The sequence below is a fragment of the Peromyscus californicus genome, unplaced genomic scaffold, assembly GCF_007827085.1.
Source record: "Peromyscus californicus insignis strain IS unplaced genomic scaffold, ASM782708v3 Scaffold_18__1_contigs__length_77618521, whole genome shotgun sequence".
Taxonomy (NCBI): Eukaryota; Metazoa; Chordata; class Mammalia; order Rodentia; family Cricetidae; genus Peromyscus; species Peromyscus californicus.
Genome location: NW_026294480.1, coordinates 30,745,801 through 30,764,672, shown reverse-complemented (window position 1 = coordinate 30,764,672; position 18,872 = coordinate 30,745,801). Strand labels below are relative to the sequence as shown.

At 43.0% G+C, this 18,872-nt stretch overlaps 1 protein-coding gene across 3 annotated transcripts in view; it reads left to right on the top strand.

Annotated features, from left to right (window-relative positions):
• Lifr (LIF receptor subunit alpha) overlaps positions 1-12,758 on the top strand; it is a 70,158-nt gene extending 57,400 nt beyond the window's left edge. For 2 of the 3 annotated variants that reach the window (XM_052743192.1, XM_052743191.1), the window contains exons 15-20: positions 79-180; positions 731-898; positions 2,683-2,844; positions 3,909-4,002; positions 5,783-5,861; positions 6,247-12,758. In XM_052743192.1, coding sequence (XP_052599152.1) covers positions 79-180; positions 731-898; positions 2,683-2,844; positions 3,909-4,002; positions 5,783-5,861; positions 6,247-6,870 — 1,229 coding nt within the window. In that variant the 3' untranslated portion in view covers positions 6,871-12,758. The remainder of the gene's footprint in view (positions 1-78; positions 181-730; positions 899-2,682; positions 2,845-3,908; positions 4,003-5,782; positions 5,862-6,246) is intronic. The other variant, XR_008219481.1, reaches the window with a different exon arrangement.
• Positions 12,759-18,872: the final 6,114 nt, after the last annotated feature.

Sequence of the window (18,872 nt, the reverse complement as noted above, 5' to 3'; positions counted from 1 at the left end):
TTGTAATGCTTCTAAACTAAATATTCCTGCTTACCTACATATACTTATGAAGGTTCACTGATTTTGTTCACCCTACAGATCAATTTCAGTCAGGAGTAAGATATAATTTTTACCTCTATGGGTGCACTAATCAGGGATATCAATTGCTGCGGTCTATCATTGGATATATAGAAGAATTAGGTAAGTTAAATGGGTGAGTTACTTAAAGTTTGGCTAATATGAGAAATTATAAATGGGCAAATAGCTAGAGTTAATCCCCAAAATATATTGAATTTAGTTGTTTAGACAAAAAAGATAAAATAATTTCTATCACAAATTTAGATTTTTTAAAATTATTTATTCCCCACCTGCTTGATTATTTCAGTTTCAGTATTGACATTGAGAAAGGTAAATTATGGCTGTCAAAACTACTTGATTTGTGTTTACAAAAGCTTAAACTTGGAAATGTATCCAGGACTTAACAAAGAGGAGAACATGCATGAAGTCTGTTTGAGTGGTCACTTAAAGATGTGGCACAGGATATCCCTTGGATGTGTGTAACGGCTGTGATTCCTTCCTGAGCTCCGCTGAGTGTTAGTGTAGAAGTGTGGTTCCATGGCCTGCGGAGTTCATGATTGAGAGACGAATACAGTTTAATGCCCAGGTTAGGAAGGTCAGGTGTCGCTGAAGCCAGACATCCCAAACGCTGTGACTGCCCCACCCTTCAGCAAGTGATCTCTTGTTTTGACAGCTCCCATTGTTGCGCCAAATTTTACTGTGGAAGATACATCTGCAGATTCAATATTAGTAAAGTGGGAAGACATCCCCGTGGAAGAGCTCCGGGGCTTCTTAAGAGGGTATTTATTTTACTTCCAGAAAGGAGAGAGAGATACGCCTAAGACGAGGAGTTTCGAGACAGGTGAGTTCAGTGCTGTGCTGGTTACAGTGCTAAAATGTATGTAAAGAAAAAAGACTTCACTAGCCATAAAACAAAGGAAAGAAAAGGCTGATGCATAGCTAAATAATAGTTTCCAAAACTATCTGAAAAGGCGTACGACAAATAGCATGTAAATCTTTAAAAGTCAAAATCACATATTTTTGAATCCTTTCATTGTAAGTCCCACAGAACGGTGACCATACCACAGCATATTACTTATTTTTTAATGTGATTTTTACATTTGATAACAAAAGAGGCAGAAAAGCAATAACAACAACAAAAAAGTAAAAAAAAAAAAAAAAAGAATGGTTTCTGAGCCCCAATTATAATCAGGAATCAAAATAGTGGCAGACTTCCCAGTCAACAGACACTAGACAGCAATGTCTTCAAAATACTGAGCGACTGTTATTTTCAACCTCAAAGTCTGCACTCTGCCTCTCTGCTGGTCAGTAGCAGAATAGAATGAAGATTTTCTAGACTTGCAAAGGCTGTGAGTGTTTCCTTCCCCTGTCCTGCCTTTCTCTGGAATCTACTAGAAGGGAGAAGCCCCCGTAGTGTGGGAAAAAAGTAAGGAACACCCAGAAGGTACTGGAGAGTGGGATAGAGTAGGTGAAGAGTCCAGCATGAGCCAGGGTCCACAAAGGAGCTGAAGAGTGGGGTAGGGTAGGTGGAGAGTCCAGCATGAGCCTGGATAGCTAGAGAAGCAGCCCCCATTGGAAGGAAGCGGGAACCCAGGGGTGAGTTGTTTCCATATGTGAAGAATGTACTGAGCTTTCACTGAAGCATATGGGAAGAACCGAGAACGTAGTATATAGAAATTTTAAGAAAATTAAGCAAAAGAGGGTAGAAAGTAATTACAATAGGAAAACAAAAATGCAAATATACCAAGCAGCTTTTAAAAAAAAAAATCAATGACTAATCTTCATGTGATCATAGCCATGTGAGCGCTGAATTCACCCACCCAGTGTGGTGATGCCTCTCTGTGAATGTGGTGGGGGAGAGGCAAGGAGAGTCTAAAGGAGCTAAATCCTCATCCACCCTTTTTGAACACAAATAGACCAAGAGCTGGCCACCTTGGCTTGCTGTTTTGAAATCCCTGTAAACTCTTCAAGAAGGGATACCTGATTTCTAAGTGGTTGTAGAGGTGAGGGAGAGACCAGGAGGAAACCGATTCATTTTGCCTCTCGCTGTTTATTACTGTTTGGTTCTTTAAACTCTCATCCTGCGTTATTTTGGTTGAGACTTTCATGAATAAAACAGTCAAACGATCTTCACCCTTCCCTTTGAAGTGACCCAAACACATCCTCACAGCATCTTCTTTTTGAGAATTCCCACCACGTGGGTCCTTTCCTAAGGGCTGAGGTCATGTCCGCTGCTCTTCACCTTTGCCCTGTCCAGCCTCTGCTGCTGCTGCTTCCGAAGGGTCTGTTTTGGGTGCCTTGGAGTTTCAGGGCTTTCTCTTAGTCACCGACAGGAAAATGACCTCTATGGATTGCCTGCCGTATGCCAGGCATTGTTCTAAAGAGTACGCCTGGAAACTTTGCCGGTCACTGGGAGCCAAGCCGTGCTGTTCCCTTGCAGAGTCAGAGAAGCCTGAGTTTAGAGTAATTTAGAAGGTGTGACTGGCAAGGCTAGAACTGAATGTGGCCCCAGAGCCTTGGCTGGGTGTGGCCAGCAGCCAGACTTGTTTTCCAAAGGGTGCCTGGCTGGATGTCCGAGTGTTTATAAAGTGACCTGAGAATGAGTTATAATATTCTTCGCTTTAGGTCATTCTGACATCAAGCTCAAGAATATCACTGACATATCCCAGAAGACGCTGAGGATTGCTGATCTTCAGGGTAAAACCAGTTACCACCTGGTCCTGCGAGCCTATACACATGGTGGCCTGGGGCCAGAGAAAAGCATGTTTGTGGTGACCAAGGAAAACTGTAAGTTCAACACGGCCCTAGAAACACCTTTGCCACTAAAGTGATAGTGTCTCTAGCATCTGGGGACTGCCCACGTATCTTTGTTCTGAGCTCTATGGCAGTGATACTCAACTTTCTTAAGGCTGTGACCCTTTAATACAGTTCTTCGTATTGTGGTGACCCCTAACCCTAAAATTATTTGCATTGCTACTTCATAACTGTAACTTTGCTACTGTTATGAATCATAATGTAAATATTTTTTTTGGACACAGAAGTTTGTCAAAAGGGTCACAACCTATAGGTTGAGAACCACTGCTCGAATTTTCGCATTTTTTATGTCAGAAAGAGGAAAGCGTTAAAAGGCTATGAGGGGACTTTTTATTTTGTTTTCTTGTCAGTTATTTCAAATTACTTCCTGATGAGTATATAAGAAATTAATTAATTTCGGGGATGCACCCAAAGATCTCCAATCAAATCCAGGTTAAGTATTTTCCCAAGCTAGTTTGGTTTTAATGTTTAGGGAAATGTGTAAGAAACATTCTTTAAGCGTTAGTAAAACGCCACACCTCTAAGTCTGAGGTGGAGCAGTAGACAAGGGTAATAGCCCTTGCTGCCCTTCACCATGACAGACAGAGCTTCGGTTCAGCTCCAGTCTCCCCTCTACCAGGATGGAGTTCATGGCCAGGTCTGAAGTACAGAGCCACGAGGCTGTGGTGCACTGAAGCAGTGTTTCCGTGGGAGGTGATTTCGCCCCCTCCAAGACAACTTGGCAATGTCTGGTGATATTTTTGACTGTAACTGGAGTGCTATGGGCATCTCATGGTTAGAGACCAGGATGTGGCTAAGCCTCCCACAGACACAGGACAGCCCTTCCCACCCACCCCTCCTCACACCAGAAACATCTGGCCTACATGTCGCCAGTGGCAGGATTAAGCAGTTCTACTCTGTTTTTCAGTGTCTCTGGATCACTTAGATTTTTTTTTTGTCTCTTCGAATAATAAATTTCAGTGTATTCTAATTTAAGTTGACTCTGTACTCAGTACTTCCAGTGGTGATTTTTGATATTTATGACTGTTTCTTTCCAGCGGTGGGATTAATTATCGCCATCCTCATCCCAGTGGCCGTGGCTGTCATTGTTGGGGTGGTAACAAGCATCCTTTGCTATCGGAAGCGAGAATGGTAATGGTACCTCTCTGTATTCAACCGTTTGTTTGTATGCCAACTTCATTATTCAGTCATGTTTTGCAAATTGGTCAAATATGCTCTTTTTACTCAGACCATTGACTTTAATATCAAGTAAGAATATGTCATCCTATTAAAAATAGTTAAGAACTCATAGAGTAGAAGGGTACATTCCCCCCTGCTATCTTGACTAATAATTTGTGGTAATGGCAGATTTGCTTCAAAGATCTTTTCACACATAAATTGGCAATTGCTATCTGCAGGATTAGATGGAACTTAATGATTAAGATCGCACAGGTCCCGATGACCCATTCATTTACTTACTATTTATGAACGCCCCTTCCACGAGAAAGGGCTTGTGGCTGTGAATAAAGCAAGGCCTGGACTTTAGAGTTTCACAGCACCGTGAGAGAAGGGCCAGGAAAGCATGGGCATGTGTAAACACGTGCTTCCAGAGTGTGAGTGGACACCCAGCAAGAGAGGAACAGGGAGCCTGGGAAGGAAGAGGCGAGCAGGATGGCAGCCTTGTGGGAGAGCCCTGAAGGGTAACAAGAGGAGAAAGACCATTCTAGAGAGTGGTTTCAGTGAGGCTCTGAAGCTGGGGCACTGTATGATAGGCTGAAGTGCGAGAGAGGTACCGGGGGAGGCAGAAACAGACGAGCCCAGAGGAGAGCAGAGTGCACCAAGCTGGCTGCCAGGAGCTGTCCTCACTGGGATGGGACAAAAGGCTGTCGTCAGCACAGAACGGGCTTCACTCTCTTTAACATGCCATTGTTGGTGACAGAGAGAATGTGTCCTGACAGTCCTGGCTTCGAAATGAAAATAGTAATACTTGCAAACAGAATAACCTATTTTGGCAACTAATTCCAACTTTAAAACAAAAATGTCAGCTAAAAAAAAAAAAAAAAAAAAAAAAAAAAAAGATGCCTGGAAGCTAGAATATTCAGACTCCTGTCAACGCAGTCACTGTTCTTCAGGAATTCCAAATAATGGAGTCCTTAGTAGTTCTGAGTATAAAAATACAGGGTGTTGAGCAAACCTCATTTTCCCTGATGTTGAATTTTTATCTGACATTTGTAGCGTTTTCATTTTCTTTAGCTCAGCAGGCCCTGTCCTTGCCACTCACGGCTGCCACCTTTAGTACTTTCTGTTATTTTTTTAACCTGGTATGGGCGACTCATGGCTGTAGACTCATGGTGACTCCCAGAACTAGGGAGGCGGAGGCGGGGGTGGGGGTGGGGTGGGGGGGGGAGGGTGCCACAAGTTCAAGGCCAGCCTGGGCTACCCGAGTCTCTACCTCCAAAAACAAACAAACAAATACAAACAACAACAAAAAAATGAAAATAGAATTAACTTTTTAAAATGTAAGCACTCACTACGCTTGCCCATCTTAGTTGAGCATGCCAGTCCAGATCCTTTGATGAGCAGAGGACTGCTTGTGTAGACAGGTCCCTTGAGTAACCGACCCTGCTCAATCCAGCTTGCAGTGAGAATTTGGCAGTATTTCCTGGGAGGCATGATGGCCGCCATCACTGTAAATTATTTACTTTCATTTTCTTGAGCCAAATAAGGCCTGGTAGTGGTGGTCCGAGGTGTGCACACTGGAGTCCTGTGCTGGAATCTCTAGCGAATAGCCCCATGGTAAAGAGCTTGTCTGTGTCTCAGATGCTCATGGACATTGTCACCAAAAAATCTCTAGCCAAGCCAAATGACCTCTTCACTGTGTTACGTGATCGATGCGTGATAGTTATTAATCGAATTCATTCTTTCTTTGAAGGATTAAGGAAACGTTCTACCCTGATATTCCCAACCCAGAAAACTGTAAAGCGTTACAGTTTCAGAAGAGCATCTGTGAGGTGAGCTTTCCTTCCGTGTGCCTGTCTTTGAGGACAAAAGGGCTGCTTCCTTCTGTCTTTTGTGAGGAGCTTGTGATGTATAGGTGTGAGCCTAAGAAAAAGCATGGAGAAGGTAGCAAGCTTTAACATCTGTTGACTGTTCAGAGTTCTTCATCTTCAGTGTTTACACTATGCTTTTTTTTTTCTTTCTGCTATGAATAGTAAGGAAAATTTTGATGTAGAGAAAAAAAAGTGTCTTTGCTCTGCATGTGAACTCTAGAGCTGCAGAAAACAATGTTTATAAACAGATGTGAAGGGGAAAAAAAGGAAAATGCAAGTCTTTCTCTAAGGAGGCTCACTGGAGCATGCAGGATTGTCTTAACTACTGTTCCCAATTTATTTCCAGGGGAGCAACGCTCTTAAAACATTGGAAATGAATCCCTGTACCCCAAATAATGTCGAAGTTCTGGAATCCCGATCAATCGTTCCTAAAATAGAAGATACAGAAATCATCTCCCCAGTGGCGGAGCGTCCCGGGGAAGGCTCCGAGGCAGACCCTGAGAACCACGTGGTTGTGTCTTACTGCCCACCCATCATCGAGGAGGAAATAGCAAACCCCGCAGCAGATGAAGCGGGAGGGACTTCCCAGGTCGTGTACATTGATGTTCAATCCATGTATCAGCCTCAAGCCAAACCAGAGGAGGAACAGGACATTGACCCCGGGGTGGTGGCAGGCTATAAGCCACAGATGCGCCTCCCCATTAACTCTGCCGTGGAGGACCCAACAGCAGAGGATGAGGCAGATAAGGCCGCAGGTTACAGACCTCAGGCCAATGTGAATACTTGGAATTTGGTCTCTCCAGATTCCCCAAGGTCCACGGACAGCAACAGTGAAATTGTCTCTTTTGGAAGTCCGTGCTCCATCAATTCCAGGCAATTTTTGATTCCTCCTAAAGATGAAGACTCTCCTAAATCTAACGGAGGAGGGTGGTCCTTTACAAACTTTTTCCAGAACAAACCAAATGACTAACCAGTCACCTTTCATCGCTTCAGTCCGCCATCTCAAGCTCTCACTGCTGGTGTCTCGGCAGTAGCCGGGGCCTTCTTGGAGGGACCCTGCAAATGTTGATAGCCAGGGACCTTCACTCCGGGCAAGTGACACTACAAGTGTTACTGTGCTTTCAATGTGTCCTAAAGCCAAAATACAGTGACTCAGAAACCTCAGCCACGGAAACTCAAGATTTGAAGCTGTTTTTGATTGAGCCAAAGAATCCTCCAGAAGGATTTCACGACTAACTCTGCCTAGTACATATATGCAAAACAAATCTCACAACTGTCTGTTGTTAATGGTTTTTCTCTTCTTTGTATGTTATGGAATTCCAAGTGGATTTACGGGCAAGGAAGAAAAATGTACAAGTCAAAATAATGTTAGTGTGCCTGACATTTACTGCAGCCTAGAGGAAAACCAAGCACAGATTTTAAAACTTTTATGATGTCTCCATCCACAGCATTTACAAAAGTGAAAGTCTAGTTTTTAATGTAGCAGTAGCGATCTGGTGTTCTGTTGGATAGAGTGTGCTGATGGCTGTGCCTAGCTGGTATTCCAGTTGACGGAGCGCGCTGATTTCTCTGCCTACTGTATCATGGTTGTCAAACAGTTGTCTCAGGGGTACAAAGTTGGAAAAACAAGTGTGACACTGACCAGCCCGAATCAGAATCACATTGTCCTGCTTTAGTGGGGTGTGAAGACCTCTCTCCTATCACGTGGCTTGCACGCTGGCTTACGTTCTGCGGCCCATTGTCCTAATGTTGGGCATTTCTAGAACTCTATCCAAATTTTCTCTGTTTTTGTTTTGTGTTACAGTGTCTGCTTTGTAGGAGCAAATTCAGCATTACTCACAAGTATATAATTGTAATGAGTTACTATGTAAGATGACTACTAAGAACAGCTACTCGTGTATGCTGGTGCCAAGCTCTGCTAAGGCTCAGTTCCCTGAGAAGGTATGCCATTAAGCCTGACCAATAGCTGATGATGGTCTCTGGGGCCTCTCAGTAGCTTTCTCTACTGCTTGTGAGTCACAGCCCCTCCATCCTCGGCAGCTGGTGGTCCAGACTCTCAGACCCAATCTTCCAATCCATAAGCTTAAACCTCAAGGGAGATTATTTCTCCCCAGAGCAGCTAGTAAAGGATGATTTTAATAGAAGTCCTAAAACTTATAGAATTGGTGGGGAGTGGCCTGTGGTGGTTCTGTAAGCCGTGAAGAGCTGGGTCCTGAGTACAGCACCCTCCATCTACCCTGGTTTCTCAGCAATGTGGACAGTGAATGTGGTTCTAAGAAAAGCAGAGTAAAAACCTAAAATTTAGATTGTGTATTTGCTCTGCCTTTGGATTGTCAAAGTACGTGACAGTTTGAAACCGCTGAGTAGAAAGCCTTTGTTTTGTTTCATCTGAAGTCCCCCAAATTTTGCAGATAATGGATTGTTTTTGTTAGTTCATGTTTAATCTTAATTTTTCCTTTTTTTTTTTAAATGTAGCTCTGGCTGTCCGAGTTCACTGTGTAGATCAGGCTGCCCTCAAACTCACAAGAGATCCACCTGCCTCTGCTTCCTGAGCACTGGGATTAAAGGCATGTGCCACCATGCCTGGCTTCATATTTTATCTTTTTAAAGTCATGTGGGGAAAAAAATTGCAGGATGACAAGGAACAAAAATCTAATAGTCAATGCATGGTCCTGTTTTTAACCCTAGGATTCAACTACATTTTGAAGCTTCGTGATATGATGGTTTGTGGAATGAAATACAATTAGTCATGCATTTATATAGTGTATAGAAGGTAGATAATAACTCTTAGAAATTCTCAGTAATTAAAAATACTCCAAACTAGAAGCACCTCCGAAGAGTTTAATGTGTCTTCCTTGTGCCCTCTCTGGCTCCTTTCTTGACCCTCCACCCAGCTACTCTGAGTCCTGGCTGCCTCCTTGCCCTGCTACATCTTGTTACAGCTCTGCTCTGCTTGCCCTCGGCTCATGCCTTGTTCCCCATCACAGCTTATCAGTTTTATATTCCATCTGATGAGGACGAGTGTCTGTGGAGGGTAGTAGCTTATTGTCCTGAACGACATTAATCCGAGAACACAAGGAAAGGCCAGAGGAAATGGGCTCATCCTGTCATCCAAATGTGCCCCTTTCATGTGAAGGGCGTTAGAATCCTGCTCATCTCACCCTGCTTCTGAATCCCATCCTCAAGGACCACTGGGCTAGGAGAAGCGGGGTACCCGTGGATTGTTTTAGGAAAATGTGGCTGGGTGCTGTCTTTCCATCCCTGTGCGGTATGGTTACCTCTGCAGTTCCTCCTGAGTTGTGCATGCAGGAGACTAAACAGTGAGAGAACAGGGGGGACAGGGACATGCAGGGCATGTTGTCACCCTTCTGTACGCCTGTTTCATTCAGATTCCCTTGTGAGCAATGGAGACTGGGGAGGGGGGGGTCTCATCATACTCGTGAGTGGCCATTTTAAACCATAGTTAATTTAAAGATAGTCTCAAACACTTACCTAGGCTTTTGGCATGAGGGCTGTGAGTCGTGTGCCACATCGATTCGCACATCTGTCCCTTCTGAGTCCCCCCAGTTGTTGAACCTGTGCTGCCCTGGATTGGAGATGGTCGACCCGCGCATCTGCAAAGTTGAGCTGTGTTTCTGCGCCGTGCGTGATAGAGGTGCTTTTGTTCCTGCTGCTGGCAACAGAAGCAGCCATTCATTGGAGAACTCGAGGGAGGAAGTGTCAGCCTCATTTTTCACATTAGCATTGCTTTCATGGCTCATGGGACTTGAAGGACTGCATTCAGAACACCCAGGGCCGCCGTTGTCGTACCCAGAAATGGTAGAAAGTCCCATTCTTAGACCTTCCTGCAGACTCAAGTCTTGTTTAGAAATGTCTCCTGTCCCAGGAATACTGTCTGTGTTTATCAAAATAGCACAGTCCTTTCTGTGTTAAATGTAATTTAGTGAAAGGCTGGAGAATTTCCCCTCCCCATGGGAATTCGAGATCAGTGTCGTGGTATTTTTCAATTAAAGGACTTCTTCATATGTCAGTATGCAGAAAGTATTATCTCAAAGTTTCTGACTGCTCAGGCACTTCATCTGGTGAAACTTGTTTGTTTGCACTTAAGGTAATTTTTGCTTTTTCTCGTTTCAAACTGTGTTAGAATTAGTGAAACTCCTTTTGAAAGGACTTTGAAAGTGTAATACTTGGCTTCCCAAGTGAAATACGGGGGGGAGGGTCATTAGCTGCTAACGCCGGGCACACAGTGAAAGCTCTGTGGCTGTATTGATGGAGTCCCTTTCCAGTGTTACAGATTCAGCAGAACTGTCTGGAAGGACGATCAAGATTAAGATGTGGCTCGCTTCTGTCTGAAAGATTTGAATATACGATGGAAGCGGCCCCACAGTTTGAGGAACATCTGAGAGGACTCACCAGACAGTTCATTAGACACTGTCAGCGTACTTTTAACTTTTAACTGTGTAGAGCTTGCTTTTATGTGAAGAGTACTCCATTTGGAGACGTGTTTGTACCAATCTAGCATATGTTACGGCGAGCGATGCATGTGAGCTTAATTGATTCATAGCAGAACTTACTCTCTTTGTGAGATATTTTGAACTGATATTTTCTGCTGAAACAATTTCATACTGTCATATCTGTCTTCCCTCTCATATCCAGAACCAAAAAAAATTTACAGAAGGGGTGAGGGGGGGAAGTGTGGCCAAACTTATAGGACATTGACCTTTTAGATATAACCCCAGAATATCCTTCAAATTCATTTAGCTTGAATCATGATTCTGCCCCAGTATGATTCATGCTGTTTAAACCTCTCAGTTTACTAGGGTTGTTAGATTTTTTAACTCCTTTTCAATTACTGCTTTTATCTCGATAACTGCATGATCATGTTCATACTGATTATATTACAGATGAATTATTTCTAAATGTAGGCATAAAGGATGGAGAACGACATTCAGCTGAGTAATACCAAGTTTTGTTTCATCTTGTTAGAGTTTCTGGGGCTGTTATTTGCTCTAGAATATCCACATGTTTCTAATTATGATATTAGATTATGACTGGATCCCATTGTTTTTAACCAGAGTAGTACCTGTTCTCCCTGCATTATGAATGATAATTTTTGTCCAAGGTGTAAATAGAATTTGCTTAAGTTAAATTCTAACTGTGGTATACTTTTATTATAAATAAACCATAACTGATTGCACATTAACTAAATATAAATCCATAATAATTTATATTACTTTTTGGTTGCTAGAACTGAATACCTTAAAAATGAAAAAAAAATGCTGAGAAAAAAATGACAATGAAATTAATGTTTATTACATTCATATGTAATATATCTTTAAGATCACCTTTGTACTACTAGTCAATCAGAACTTTAAAAGAAAGTATTACAGACTTTTTGCTGTACTTATGCCTAAAATATTGGGTATGTCTAATTTGCTGGCTACTTAAATTTATTCTATTTCCTTATGTGTACTTTTATTTTTAATTATTCCATTATAAATGGGCAGTTTCAACTTCTGAACTCACTTCCAGATATTCCAGTAGCATATCCTCAAATATCAAAATATTTTTAGGTGATAATCCTGTCTTCCTTAAGTCACAGGCAACTTAGTACTTTGGTAGGTAGTTGTAGGACAGAATGCTGAATAATAGTTTTCAGATGATAGTCTCCCTGTTTGAACCAAATATTGTCATGCATCTTCTCCTAGTAGGTCAATTATTAACCCCTGGTTCCTTCTATTTAATTTTCCTTCCAATATATTATTTAAGAACATATGAAATACCACGGTAAAGCATTGAAGCGTAAACCCTGTTCAGCTCTTTGTGGTGGGGTAGGTATTATGGGATACCCTGAGACAGAGCAGCTGCTGAAATATATTTCCATTCAGAGCTGCTATGAAAGGATTGTTCTGGATAGAAAGACAGATATCCTGAGTCTGAGATGGTTCCAACTTACGGGTGTGTTCAAAGGTAAAATAAGCCATCTAAAATTACTCAGTGTTCCTAGTAAGATGTTTTCAAAATGATTTTTTTTTTTACCAAATCTTCCATTAGCTGATCATAAGCCATTATCTCTGTAACACTAAGAAATTGTCATTTTTCCTTTCAGATTTGCATTATAGTGCGTTACTGTTTACAAAATACACATACTGTGAACAGATATAAGTTTTTGTCTTTTATAAGGTAGAATGAATGTTTTTTTAAGATGGTGTTGTGTTAAATATTTTGAGGTTTTTATACGTAGTAACTGTTTACTAACTTTGGTTTGATCAGGTGTGTGTATGTGTAGCCGAGAGAAGATAGACATTGTAGTCTCCATAATTTCCTTTCCTTTCATTTCCTGTCAAGTTACCACTACAGACATTTTTGTGTTAACACAAATCATCGGTTATGATGTGCAATACCTAAAATCATGTTTAATCCTATAAGGAGTCTTTTACATACGCATATACAGGAAGCAAACCAGATTGATGTGTGTCTCTGTGACTCACTGTGACTCACAGAATTCTGAGTTGAGTATGGAAAAAAACAGCACTCACAGAGATTGATAACTGAAGTATTTCCAGTCTTGTGAAATTTTGGATATAAATTATGTTGCTGTTAGAATGGGAAATTTGAACAATTTGTATTGTAATTTCCAGAAGTTAGCTTCCATATCTTTTGGGAAACATGATTATCACAAGAACATAGAATATGTAAATAGCCTATTACTAAGACACTACAAATATAAAACTAGTATCGCTTGACTGTTAATTCTATAAAGATGTTACCTATGTCTGTTTTTAAAACATGCATGTATTTAACAATTTTATCATAGTATTGTCTTGGAAAGAAATAAATATATTTTCTTACATCTTACCCTGTGGTAGTAATGGACTTTATTGGTTTGGGGTCTTTTTCCTCATGTCTCAAAAATTTAGTAAAAATGGCTTTCACTTTTTTTTTTATTTTATTTTTTTGTTTTTACTCTATCCCATAAAAATCACAGTGATGCTAAAGCAATCACAGAAACTTTAGCTGTGCTCTTGGTATTTGATGACATGCCTACGCTATTGACAGCACCTTCTACTTGCTCTATTGAATTACTGTTAAATCATTTTTCTTCTATAAATATTAATAAGAGAACCTTATATTTTAAATAAAATTAATTTTTAGAAAGTGGGAACGTAGCATTAGCCAGTAATAAGATCCTTGCCAAGCATGGTGGTACACACACATTTAGTCTCAGCTAGCACTAGGGAGGCAGAGACAGATGGATCTCTGAGTTCCAGGCCAGCCGGGGTTACATACTGTCTCAAAAAGGGAAGGAAGGAAGGAAGGAAGGAAGGAAGGAAGGAAGGAAGGAAGGAAGGAAGGAAGGAAGGAAGGAAAAGAAGGAAGAGAGGGAGGAAGGGAGGGAGAAAAGTGCTGATTCTTAAAGCAAGGGTTTTAATTTACCATCTCCCAAGACAGCCAAATATTTCAGGAGTTTCTGGGAAGGCATTAAAATTTCAACTTACTGAATCTTGAAATACAGTCACTGACTTAGCAAAACTCTAGTCATTTTAAAGTATGCAATGCCATGAGAGGCTTATAAAGGGAGAAATGAAGTTCTTTGTCCTGTGGAGCTAGCTCAGACTCACCACGAGCAACAGCCAGAGCATGAATGGGCCTGACTTTAGCCTGTAAAAGTGCAAGTCAGTTGTAAATGAGTTGTGAAACACATGTTAATATTTAAGTGCTAGAAAAGCTCACACATATGGTCTGTACTTTGGGGAATTCTCAATGCAGAACTTGTTCCCAGAAGGTGAGTTCTGGAGCCAAAATGTATACCGCCATTACCTTCAGAAACTGAAAGGCTAAAGAGAAGAAGGATGTGCTTATTAGGAAAAAGAAACAAGAGATGGATGAATAAATGGTAACGCATGATCTCCAACATCACAGTACAGCGTTGGCTAGCAAACCTTGGTCCTTTACAAAAGAACTATAGAATTCATTTTAAATGACCTGTACATTTGGCCCAGTTCCTTTCCCCATGAATGACCAGCAGTAAAACTGATTTCAAGACATTTAGTCTTTATAACCCAGGGAAATTGAGATAATGAGAGATGACTTGAACCGATTCAAAATTAAATTGGAGATGACTTTTATTCTTAGGAGATCAATCGTGGGTTGTGGGAATAAGAAAAGCACTGGAAAATGATTTTTGATAAGCTGTCAAATAGAAATAATGTTAGAATGAACGAAATCCCAGTTCATTCATCTTTCTGGTGGCTAAATGCTTGAAAGGGAGAAATTTTAAGTTCCAGCTCAGAATTAAACCATCTGTCCCCTTATGGCTCCGGCCAGCCTGTCACCGACTGCAGACGTGTGTCAGTGTGCCAGGCAGCCTGAGAGGAAGGCATCACTGAACTCTCTCTCTTCCTCGCCATCACCCCACCCTTTCAAAGAGCTGATGGTACCAACACATGGAGGCTGAGGAAGCAGTATTGAGAGTAGATGGCTTGCCCTCAACTCTGTTTGCCCAGTCACAGTGCAGACAGCTTTCATACCCTATCAGAAGGGAACTAAGGGAGGTTGGAGAGATGGCTCAGTGGTTAAGAGCACTGACTGTTCTTCCAGAGGGCCTGGGTTCAATTCCCAGCACCCATACGACAGCTCGCAACTGTAACTCCAGTTCCAGGGGACCTCACACACTAATGCACATCAAATAAAAATAATTAAAAGAAAAAGCCGGGCAGTGGTGGGGGCAGTGCACATCTTTAATCCCATCATTTGGGAGACAGAAGTAGGCAGATTTCAGTGAATTTGAGGCTAGCCTAGTCTACAAAGGGAGTTCCAGGACAACCAGGACTGGTACACAGAGAAACCCTGTCTAGGAAAAAAATTTTAAAAAGAAAAAGAACCAAGTGTTTTAATTACTCCAGAACCACAGACGCTATTGGAGGATGCTCAACCTCTCTCACATCCCAATCATCTTAAAACCTGGGCCTCAATGTGTATCACAAGAATGCTAAGCCTGCTGGGCAGTGGTGGCACACGCCTTTAATCCCAGCACACAGGAGGCAGAGCCGCAGGGATCTCTGTGAGTTCGAGGCCAGCCAGGTCTACAGAGCGAGATCCAGGACAGGCACCAAAACTACACAGAGAAATCCTGTCTTGAAAAATAACAAAAAACAAACAAACAAACAAACAAAAGAATGCTAAGGCTATTATAGGCCAAGCACATAACATTCCCTACAAGATAGATGCTTGCTTTCAACCTAACCCTCTTTCTGGCCAGCTCTGTAAAGGTGTAAATGCTTGCATATTAGTTTAGACACACATTCCCTTGCACCGTTCAACTTTCCAGAACTTGATAGCACACATCAAAAGCCTTAGAAGGAGACCCTGACATCTGTTTTCATGAACACTCTGCTGGAGCCCCATTTTGCTCAGGTAACTTCTTCCACCCTCCAGTCTCGGTGGGATGGTTGGCTATTGTTGGGTCATGGGAGCTTCTGCCAGTGTCCTTAGGTCCTCAGTCCTTTGCTTGCCACAGTCCTTGCATTTCTGAGGCACCATGCACCTTTCCAAGGCCTCAGGGGGCTTCATTTGGAAATCAAATAGGGTGGGGGAGGCCTGACATTCTTACAATCCCAGCTTGGTGCAGTAGTGGCCATATTTAGAGACTTGGCAAATCAGTGTGCCTTGAGGGAAGAGAAAGGACAGGGGCAGTCCCCGGTTATTTTACACCGGGTGATTCCTTTGGAGCAGTCTCCAACCACGGAAAGATGAAGAACCCTCATTAAACTTCTGTCCTTGGACTAAAAAGTGCCCTCTGATGCCTATAGGCAATCCTTGATTGGATAAATCAATACTAAAGAAAAATTGGAAAGATAAAAGACATTTATATAATCTTGGGCAATATTGACCATTTTTTTTTTAACATTTTACTTTTTGTCCTTTTAAACATGGTGGATGTTCTATTTGGGAACTTGGTTCGGTTATTTAATATATCTTGAAAATCTTATCAACAGTACTTTTAAGACACTGTTCTTCCATGGATGTATAAAATACCAACAGATAGATGATAGATGTATTATCTAATTCTATATAACAGATTCCTCTATATTGTCCATCATTTCACAAAAAGGCGAGTGACTCTGAATGTCAGAAATACTTGGCCTGAGTTTGGTCACAGTTAGAAGTGATACTTGATGCTCACACTGGTAGCCACTCATCTCTGTGAGACGTCTCAAAGCCACTTTGCCGTAAAATGTGGTCTTTTACAACTAACTGATTAATGAGGATGTGGATCGAATTCAGGGTTCTACTCATATGCCACTTCCTCTAAGATGTGGCCAACAGACTCCGGGGCCAGAGCTCTCCAGGGCTGATGCTGAGTGACAACTGGAAAGGGCAACTTCATGACTCAGTTTCCTTGGTCCCCAGGGTGCCAACACAAGCGCTCCACCCTGAACAAGCAGTCGCTGGAAATACATCCTTATAACTCAAAGAAAATAGATTCTTGTCAACTATAAATAGGAGTTCTAAAATAGATTTTTTTTTTGTCTCTGAATATGAAATTTCCCTATCCTATGAGTTTCTGACTCACTGTTTAGGGAAATGGGCAAATGAGCGAGCTATTCTTGGTATGTAATAGTAAATGGTATCTGCAGGCAGGGTTCCAAGAAGCCCCTGAGATCCTTGGCACCTGGCCTGAAGGGTTCTTGTCCCAGACTGAGTAAGATGAAACATTATTCCTGTGGTTAGGTTAGTAATCAGTGGTCTGAAAGTTAACAAAACATTGGTATCCCGAGTGCCTAACTGAATAGAGGCGATACTATAGAAAGGATGCAACCCTTCCGTAAGAGATGACCTCCACTGGCCTTGAGAGGATGGAGTGGCCAGTGAGCGTAGAGGGTAGGCTGAGCCTCAGAAGACTGCTACCCTGAAGCCTTTGGTTCTGTTTTACACTCTCACCAGCTTCCTGTGAACAAGCTCTCAGCAAATGATTACAATGTGAGTTTGGTTTGGTGAGGCCCCCTGGGGAGAGCTCTACAGCAAGGCCACTGAGGACCCAGCCGACTGCGGACCCTCAACAACCTGAGGCCTCCGAGCAAACTCCAGGTGCTTTAGTTTTTAGGCTAGCCAGGATGAGATCACCAGGTGAGACCTCCATGGATTTACCCCATCAGCGTGCTCAGCGGGCCGGAGCCAACCATCACACAGACGTCTTTCATGTCTGAGGTTGTGTGAATGTGACCTGGATAAGGAGTGGGCACATTGTCTATTAAGCAGTACCCCCCGTTTTACACCTCTTTCCCATAGCTTCCTCCAACACTCGCCCTGCCCCAAGTTCAGATGGAATATGGCATGTCTGCCACAGGCACTGAGGTCATCATGCAGGGGCCCTGGGACCCCTCAGCCTCTCCTCCCATGGGGTTCTATCTGACACTTCTTTTTCTCGGGCTCTGCTTTCCTTCGGCCAGCTTCCTAGCAGGGTTTTCCTCAGCTAATCTTCTGGCCTGCTGCCCCTAACTTTTGTTATTAAATGAGTATAAACGGCAAATTCCTTGAGCCTCCCTGGCCTTCCTTCTCAGAGACACTCCTGTCCAAGTCGTCTTGCGCATAGCCAAGTCAGAGCTGCGGCCCCTTAGTATCAGACTGTCCAAAGAGGCAGCAGCCCCAGGCTGTTCCCCCCTCCCCCACTTAGAAGTGGGCAGCTGGGACAACGGGGGGGGGGGGGGACCACACTCCATGTTGGGAAACTTCTGTGCCTTCAGACACCCGTTGGATCTTAGACAAAGCAGAGCAAGAAGATAGATGAATAGCAAAGACTTCCTCCAAATGCTAAGACAAGATGTTCCTCTCTGTCTTTCCAGGAAAGGACTAGTGCTCCTGGGAGCTACGCACTTTCTAGGACAAAGATGTTTCAGCAGGGAAAAGCAGCAAAAGGAGGTGAGGCAGAGAGGCGTTGCCGGCTGGCATGCCTTGTGCTTGAAGCCAGGGCGAGGCAGGGGCCCAGGGATCACTGCTTAACCAGAAATAGTTTCAACAACTCCCCTGAGTTTTGGAGGCTATTTCTAGACGTGGAGGCAAAGGAGAAGAGGGAAAAGAATTGAATCCAGACCTAGCTGCCTGTAGAGGGGCCTGCATCCCACCCAGCTGGAGAAGCTGTTTTCACACCTGCAATAGAAGAGCCCTGAAAGAATTCAGACAAAAGACGGACGAGGAGACCCAACCCTCCCTGTACTGCCAGGACCTCGAACCCCAAGAAGTCCCAGAAGGCCCCTTTAGAACCCTAGGGTCCTGTTCCCAATGCAGCGTCAGGGTTGTGCCCTCTCACTGAAACCCCACAAGTCACCTATGGTAGTTACTTTTCTAGGCTGTGATCAAATACCACCGACCAAAAGCAACTTGGGGAAGAAAGGGTTTGTTGGAGCTGGCAGTCTTTCATCCAGGGAAGCCAGGGTAGGCACTCAAGGCAGGAACCTGGAGGCAGAAACTGAAGAAGCCACCGAGGAGTGCTGCTTATGGGCTTGCTCTTCCAGCTTTATCCAGCCTGCTTTTTTATAGCCCCCAGGACTTCCCGGCCGGGAGTGGTACCATCTACAGTGAAGCCGTGCCCTCCTACATCAATCATCATCATCATCATCATCATCATCATCATCATCATCATCAACAACAACAACAAATGTACCACAGGCCAATCTGGTGTGGTACTTTTCTCAACGGAGGTTCCCTTTCCCCAAATGACTCTAGCTTGTGTCAAGTTGACGTCAAACTGCCCAGTCCATCACCTGTCTTTTTGCATAGCTTTCTTCTTCCCAAGTCAAACAAGCCTGCCCCTGCCCGCTCTGGCCATCCTAGGAGCACAACCGGTAAGATGAAATGCACACGTATTCTTTGGACATGTGGTTGAAGCTGATCACTCAGAAAGCTTAGCCAGAAGCTGGTCCACTACATCCAATTGGATTAGTCATATGCTAGCCTCCATGGAGTCACCTG